This window comes from Ochotona curzoniae, unplaced genomic scaffold, assembly GCF_017591425.1.
Source record: "Ochotona curzoniae isolate NIBS_2020 unplaced genomic scaffold, NIBS_Ocur_1.0 contig_1274, whole genome shotgun sequence".
In the NCBI taxonomy this organism is placed as follows: domain Eukaryota; kingdom Metazoa; phylum Chordata; class Mammalia; order Lagomorpha; family Ochotonidae; genus Ochotona; species Ochotona curzoniae.
In genome coordinates this window covers 8,944,229-8,952,268 of record NW_024465023.1, presented here as the reverse complement: position 1 = coordinate 8,952,268, position 8,040 = coordinate 8,944,229, and the positions used below count along the sequence as shown (strand labels likewise).

The following is an 8,040-nucleotide window of genomic DNA, read 5'->3' as shown; positions in this document are numbered from 1 at the left end:
GCAGAGAAGGGGAGATCCAGGGCCTCCCCGCCTACCTTCTCCCTTTTTATATTGTTTGTTATTGTCAAATAAAAGTAGGAAATATCAGTGGGCTCTTTCTTCACTGTTCAGAGGGAAATTGGAATAAGGAAAGGGGTGTGGCGTGGATTAAGGGTGGGAACTGGAAGTCATGAAGAGACAACGTACTGTGATTGGTTCATGCCTCATTTGTGATGGTTCATGATTGGATGGCGGGCCTGCAGAAAAGTCCTGGTCCTATTTGATTTGAGTGGAGGGGAGACAGATTGCACAGATGGGTATCAGAGGAGTCTGATACTGAGCTGACAAATCTAGGGCTCCCCCTTTGGACTGACCACTCTCGCCAGACAACAAGGAAGGAAAGCAAAACATTGTTTGGGATTGCACCTTGCAGGTGCTAAACAGATGGTAGGTCTAGGATGGGTCTGGATTCTGATGCATTGCTCCCTCTGGGTGCCCACTGGTTTAGGGTTATGGCATTCTGCCTGATTCTTTAGAATTGGCATCGTTGAATCTCCATGCCAATTGGCCAGCCAGGCTAAAGGAATTGAAATCTGATTAGTTTTTTGAGGCTTACTGCTGCTATCCTCACAGAGTTCTGAGCGCTGAACGGCGTGAGGGAGGTGGGGAGGGGAGGGGGTGCAGGGTACAGGATGTGTGTGATCGGCCTGTAATATTAAGATTCCGTGGTTTAGTCTGGGAACGCAGGGGGTGTTCAGTGTAAGAAACAAAGGCAGAGTTGAAAGGACTGAGCCAGACAGATTGACCAGCCCACCAGGGCATGGCCCCGCCTCTATCCCGCTCCTGACTGGGTCTCAGCCAACGACAAAAATGGCACCATGCTAGAGGACCGGGCCAAACTGCACACAGAGAGCTCCCATTGGCTGGGAGCCGCACCTGCCGTCTTCCTCGCCTCTCCATTGGCCTGCTCTATTGGGCGGGGGAACCCTTGAAGGGAAGGACAGCCCGGAGGAGCTACGCCACGGAGCCAGCGAGCTCGCAGAGAGAAGAGAGCCGAGAGACCGTTGGAACCGCCACTGCCGTCCCGGGGCTGGGTGAGTGCCCTCCGGCCGACTCACTCCTCCTTTCCCTAATACTTGATCGCCAGACCCTTTCCCCGCCACCAAGGCGTGCGCCTGCGCGAGATGCAGCTGCTGCGCGGTTGTCCGGACGAGGGTGGGTCCGCCTTCTCATTGAGCCGCTGGACCCGAGGGTTCTAGTTCTGATTGGTGGACTCCCTAGTTGGCGGTCCTTTTTCTGTTTACCACAACTGTCCACAAGACCCTAGACTCTGAGGAAAGCTCCGGCTTTCTGAGCTGGCGCTGGGCTAAGGGTCTTCGTGGGTTCCAATCATTCCTTTCGCTTTCGTTGTCCAGCTGCAGTTTCCAGGACTAAAAGCGGGGGAATAGTTTTACATGGGAAGATGCTAGGCACTGATAACTCCTGTGGGACCAGGCTAGCTTCCTTTGACTCGCGCCAAACAAAGACTAGACCTGATGACTGACTGTGACTCTCCCAACCGACTGCGACCAATGAACCCCGGAATTAAGTCTCGATTCTGTGTGTCCTGTGAGCACTGCGATTTGGGCCCAATCCTGAGTCGCCCCCCAACCCCCAATCTCTCCCCAGCCCCAAGTCTGACTCTAGATGGCTAGGATTTGACCTTGGTCTTCAAATCAACTCTGGTTTGTATATTCGCTTCCAAACTGGGACCTCTTGAAACTGGAACCTCTTGGGGTCAGGCCTCCTATTTCCTGTGGTGGTGTTTTTTTTATTTGTTTGTTTTTTTGTAAAATTATTTCACTGAAAGTTATTTTTTAATGGTTTTTCTTTAGTTATCACTAGACTTTTTTTTTGGAAACTTTTAAAATATTATGTATTTTTACTTATCTGAAAGGCAGAGAGGGGGAGAGATACCTTCTATCTGCTGGTTCACTCCCTAAATACCAGCAACCAGCAACAGTCAGGGCTAGGCCAGGCCAAAGCCAGGAGCCAGAAACTCCATCCAGATTTCTCACATGGGTGGCAGGGAGCCAGGTACGTGGGCCATCACCTGCTGCCTCCCAGGGTGTGCATCAGCAGGAAGCAGAACCCATGCACTGTCCTGTGGCATGCAGGTGTCTTGGCCACTGAGCTGCAACAAGCTTTCAACCTTTCAGTGGCCTTTTATTTCAGTCATGTTCTCCAAACAGCATATAATTAGGTTATTTTCAATCCAGCCTCACTGTCTGTTAGTTAAATTCAGCCCATTGGCATTTCTATTGTAATGTTATGTAGCTTTGATTTTACAATCTCATTTTGTGATTTCTGTTTGTCCAGGTTGTTCCTGTTCCTTTTGCCTGCGACCTGTTTATCCACACAAAGCCCGCCAAGCATCATGACCTCCAACAGTGGCCCCTTGCATCCATATTGGCCTCGGCACCTGAGGCTGGACAACTTTGTGCCTAATGACCGCCCTACCTGGCATATCCTGGCTGGCCTCTTCTCTGTCTCAGGGGTCCTGGTTGTGATCACATGGATGCTGTCAGCCCGGGCTGCTGTCGTGCCCCTGGGGACTTGGCGGCGACTATCCCTGTGCTGGTTTGCAGTGTGTGCGTTCATTCACTTGGTGATTGAGGGCTGGTTCAGTCTCTACCATGAGATCCTCCTTGGAGATCAAGCCTTTTTATCACAACTGTGTGAGTACTGGGTTCTTTCTAGGCGGGAGTCATCTTGGTTACTTACCCACCCACCATATTTCCTTCTGCTAGTTTATTTGGAAAACTGGCTGCACATAATAGTCACACAGAACAACAATAACAAAAAAAAAAACAGTTGTGGTATTTATGATACATATACATCACATGTACAAGAGGTTTGCATCCACAATTCCTGGTTTATAGTTCTCCAAGGCAAGTGAGAGAAAGGCAGACTACACATGGAATATAGTAAGCTTCTTTCACTCCAGTGGTGTCTCACCCCATGCCCTCAAAAATGGAATGCTGTAGCATCTGGACAGGCCTTGCTGGGGCTCCCCACCAGACTTATTAGCAATCATGCATAAGTAATGTCACCTCCATTATATATATATAAAAGACAAGGTCCAAAATAACACCCACATAGAAGGGTGGGCCCTAATGAAGGCATGATAACCATACACTTCTCTCATTCCTTGCTTTATGCGTCTCTTCATCCACATCCTTTGTGATAAACTAGAAAATGTGTGTGTTCTGAGGCTTTGTGAGCCGTTCAAGCATATTCATCAAGTCTAAGAAATGAGTCATGCAAACTCCAGTTCATGGCCTGGGGGCTTAAGGGAACTGAGCCTTCCACCTGAGGGGGTGGAGGGGGGGTGGTGGTTCTGCACTGAATGGGAGTACAGGACGCCCAGTCGCAGGTTTGGTGCTGCAACACAGCCAGCTTGCTGGTGGGGAACAATCTACAACTTGTGAGGTCACAGAAGTCTTTTTTTTTTTTAATTTTTTGATACTTTTAAGATTTATTTTTATTTTTCTTGGAAAGTCAGGTATACAGAGAGGAGGAGAGACAAAGAGGAAGTTCTTCTGCCCGATGATTCATTCCCCAAGCCCGCAATGGCCAAAGCTGAACCAATCTGGAGCTAGGAGTTCCTTCCAGGTCTCCCACGTGGGTACAGGGTCCCAAGGCTTTGGGCCATCCTGAACTGCTTTCCCAGGCCACAGGCAGGGAGCTGGATGGGAAATGGGGTCGCTGGGGTTAGAACCAGGCCCTAGGGTCACAGAAGTCTTACATGTTGATCCTTATGGTGTGAGAACATAGGAAGCAAAGTGTGGATGTCTGTTTGACTCAACAGGTATTGATGGGAAGTTGTCCCAGTCTTAGGTTGTTAGAAACAATATTCCTTTCTGGCCTCCTGAGTAGCATGGCTGGGAATATTTCAGCCAGGTTTTTGAATGGACATCTGCATTCATTATTTTTGGGTAAATGTGAAGGTATTTTAAAAAGTCCATGGAAAATGAAATTAAAATTTATTGGTTGCAAACATTTGCTTTTTAAAATCCATGCATAATGCTTTAGCTCCCTGATAATGCACCTGGGGAAGCAACAGAAGATAGCCAAATGCTTTGGTCCCTGCACCCATATGGGAGACCTGGAGGAAGCTCCTGGCTCCAGGTTTCATATCAGACTCACTCCTGTCACTGTGACCATTTGGGGAGTGAGCTGGTGGATGGAAGATCTCCCTCTGTTACATGGAGAGAGAGATCTTCCTATCTGCTGGTTCACTCCCAAATGCCCACAATAGCTATGGCTAGACCAGTCCAAAGCCAGGAGACCAGAGCTCTTTCCAAGTCTCCCATGTTTTAGGGAGTCAAGCACTAGGATCATCTGCTGCTGCTTTCCCAGGATCATTAACAGGGAGCTAGATTAGAAATGGAACAGCCAGGGCCCAGTATGGTAGCCTAGCGGCTGAAGTCCTCGCCTTGAAAGCACTGGGATCCCATATGGGCACTGATTCGAATCCTGGCAGCCCCGTTTCCCATCCAGCTCCCTGCTTGTGGCCTGGGAGGGCAGTTGAGGATGGCCCAAAGCCTTAGGATCCTGCACCTGCATGGGAGAGCTGGAGAAAGTTCCTGGCTCCTGGCTTGGGATCTGACATAGCACTGGCTGTTGCAATCACTTGGAGAGTGAATCATCGGACAGAAGATCTTCCTCTCTGTATATCTGACTTTGCTATAAAAATAAAATAAATCTTTAAAAAACGAAAAAAGAAATTGAACAACTAGAACATGAACCAGCACCTATATGAGATGCTGGTGCCATAGGCAGCAGCTTTATGTTACAATGTTAACCGCAGTTGTACCTTTTTCCATTCCCACCAGCAGCATAGTAAAATTTTAGTTCCTCCATATTCTCACCCAGTGTTTGTTAAATTTTAGTGGGTATGAGTGGTATCTCATCATGGTTGCTAGTTGCTTTTACCATTTGAGGGCCTTTTGTGTATTTATCAGCCATTTGGAAATCCTGTTTTGTGAACCCTCCTGCCTAATTTCATTTGAGGTAGTTCTTTCTTATCCATTCTCTGCTCCCTCTTTGGTTCACTGGTCTGTTCACCTGTCTCCCCTTTCTTATTGGCTATTTCATTCACTCTGTTATTCACTCTTATGCCACAATCACAGCAGTACTGTTTTGTGTCAGGCTTAGCACACAAGGGCACTTTTAAAAAATGCATGGAAAAAAAAGAATTAAAAAGATAAGTTGATTTTGGTGTAAACAACCTTTGTATCAACAAGAGAGAGGGGAAATGCAAATTATGAGCCAGCTGAATGGATTTCAAAATTTGTTTACAGCAAAAATGGACTTATCTTTTCATTCTATTTTTTCCACAAACCTTGTCACATACCTCCACATTCACCTCTAGAATCCAGAAGAGCAGCCCCATTTCACAGATGAGGAAACCAAGGCTCAGTGAATTAGAAATGCAGTCTTCTCACAGGGACTTTAACTCCCACAAATGTGAGCTCCTCTTTTTTTTTTTTTTTTTTTACTGTGTTTACCCTTCACGTGTCTATCTTGTTTACTCCAGGGAAAGAATATGCCAAAGGAGACAGCCGATACATCCTGTAAGTGTTTGTCTCTATTCTCAGGGGTTGCCTTGATTCAGGGTGGTGGGGAGTCAGGGAGCACTCCTGGCCTGCACTCATGCCCATATCCCCCAACCCCATCCTTTCTCCTGCAGGGGTGACAACTTTACTGTGTGCATGGAGACCATCACGGCTTTCCTGTGGGGACCACTCAGCGTATGGGTAGTGATTGCCTTTCTCCGCCAGCACCCACTCCGCTTCATCCTCCAGCTTGTGGTGTCTGTGGGTGAGGAGATGGTCTTCAAAGGGTGTGAGGAGTGGGGGAAGGGGGAAAGCAGGAACACAGGTGCATCCCTGCAGGGGGGAAGCTTTCAATTCTGCCCACAGCGGGCTGGGAAGGTCAGTTGGAAAGACAAACTCCCCAGGGTTCTGGAACAGCCCTGTGCTTGCCTCTCTAGCAGGACAATTCTGGTCTCCTCCACTCCAATGCCATCTCCAGCGAAGCTTCCAGAAGCCCTGCATCCTCCAGGATCAGGACTCTGAGCTTCCTTCTTCTGAGATTCAGTCTTGTGTTCTTTAACTGTTCACTCCCCTTAGTCCTGCTAAGAGGAGTTATCTTTAGTTCTGGAATCCTGGACTGTCTTGAATTCCTGCATTTTTTAGAAAAGATTTATTCATTTTACTTGAAAGTCAGAATTGCAGAAAGAGAGAGGGACAGAGAGATCTTCCATTCTCTGGTCCACTCCTCAAATGGCTACATGGCCAGAGCTGGGCTGGTTCAAAACCAAGAGCCCAGGAGCTTCTTCCAGGTCTCTAACATGGGTACAGGGCTCAAGGACTTGGGCCATCCTCTGCTGCTTTCCCAGGCACTTAGCAGGGAACTGGATTGGAAAGTAGAGCAGCTAGGGCACAAACTGGTCCCCACATGGGACAATGGCGCTGCTATGTCACAACGCTAATGCTCCAAATTCTTTCAATTCTGGAAATGTAAGCTCTCTTTCTCTCTCTCATGTGTGTGTGTGTGTGTGTGTGTGTGTGTGTGTGTGTGTGTGTGTGTATGTGTGTGTGTGTATGTGAGCTCTCTTAAATGCAGAAATGCTCAGCTGTCTGATTTCTGGAATCATTACTTTTCTGCTTTCTCAGCTTCTCAGCTCAATCCCTTTAGAATCCCTAGTTCTTTGAATTTGGGATCCTGGGTCCTGAGACTTTGAACGACAACTTGGAAAATGCCCTGGAATAGAGAGCTGGGGAGACAGTAGCATCCTCTTTCTCACGGGGACTGCATCTCCTCCTCTTGCCTCCCACAGGCCAGGTCTACGGGGACGTGCTGTACTTCCTGACGGAGCATCGTGATGGATTCCAGCATGGGGAGATGGGCCACCCTCTCTATTTTTGGTTTTACTTTGTCTTCCTCAATGGCCTGTGGTTGGTGCTGCCCGGATTCCTCGTGCTTGATTCGGTGAAGCATCTCATGCATGCTCAGAGCTCATTGGATGCCAAGGCCACAAGAGCCAAGGGCAAGCAGAACTAGCCAGCCATGGTCCCTAGGGTGTGATGTGGGCTGATGAAGTACTTGCTGGCCACCAGAAGAGTCTAATCCTGCTCTCACAGGTTGGGATGGACAGAGATAATGAATCTGTCACACTCAGGCTGATGGGTGGGAATAGAAAGGGCCAGAGACATGGAAGGTATGGGCTGCAGGGAGCTATTGCCAGGAGCTTCTGGAGCAAACGTTCAAGAGAAAGATAGGAGGCCTGTGATGGTGGCAGTTTTTAAATCGGGAAATAAAATATATTCATTCTAACATTGAGAGATCTGGAATTACTAATCCCATCAATGTCCCATGACTAACCCCCCGGACCCCTCCATAATTCATTCCCCAGACTCCTGTCATTATCATATAGATTTGCCATCTATGACCTCACAAACTCCCTGGCTGACCCCACAGGCTCCCATTCTTTACCCAGTGGACTCCATAACTCACCACGCAGACTTTCCCTTCAAGGCTACCCCCTGACTCTACCCAGAGTCCCCTTAACAGAAGCTGCCCTAACAGAATGCCACCAGGCTTCTGGAGGCTGCACAAAATGCTGGCAGCTTTAGCCCCTTCTGAGGCTCCTCTTGGCCTACAGGGGGCTGCCTTCTTCCAGTAGCCTCATGTGGTCTTTTCTTTGGGCACCCAATCTGGTATCTCTATATGCAGATTGTTTCTGATAAGGGCACCAGGTATTTGGATTAGGGCCTTGTTGGTCTCATTTTAACTTAATCCACATTTTTCAGTAAGGTCCCATGTTCAAATATAATCATATTGTATGGTCCTGAGACTTAGGGCTTCACTGTATGAAGGTGGGCAAGACAGTTCAGTCTGTAGCATTCTTGTTACAAGTGAAATACATGTACCTGGATCCTAGCAACCCAAAACTCTTACTCCTTTCCAGCATTAGCTTTAAATCCCAATTCTCTACTAAATATCATCTAAATC

General features: G+C 47.9%; 1 protein-coding gene across 2 annotated transcripts; it reads left to right on the top strand.

Moving 5' to 3' along the window:
* Positions 1–960: 960 nt before the first annotated feature.
* Positions 961–7,362, top strand: LOC121168799 (3-beta-hydroxysteroid-Delta(8),Delta(7)-isomerase). 2 transcript variants are annotated; one of them, XM_040999173.1, is made up of 5 exons: positions 961–1,073; positions 2,338–2,696; positions 5,561–5,597; positions 5,714–5,844; positions 6,866–7,362. In XM_040999173.1, exons 2-5 carry the CDS (start codon positions 2,396–2,398, stop codon positions 7,087–7,089), a joined length of 693 nt encoding a protein of 230 aa, XP_040855107.1. In that variant the 5' UTR covers positions 961–1,073; positions 2,338–2,395; the 3' UTR covers positions 7,090–7,362. The 2 variants fall into 2 exon arrangements, with proteins under 2 accessions (XP_040855107.1, XP_040855115.1); XM_040999181.1 differs by lacking the exon at positions 961–1,073 and adding an exon at positions 1,121–1,194.
* Positions 7,363–8,040: the final 678 nt, after the last annotated feature.

Coding starts and splice junctions, on each gene's coding strand:
- LOC121168799 (XM_040999173.1), top strand. CDS start 2,396: ATGACCTCCAACAGTGGCCCCTTGCATCCATATTGGCCTCGGCACCTG. Junction 2,697..5,560: donor AGCCTTTTTATCACAACTGT/GTGAGTACTGGG, acceptor TGTTTACTCCAG/GGAAAGAATATGCCAAAGGA. Junction 5,598..5,713: donor GGAGACAGCCGATACATCCT/GTAAGTGTTTGT, acceptor TTTCTCCTGCAG/GGGTGACAACTTTACTGTGT.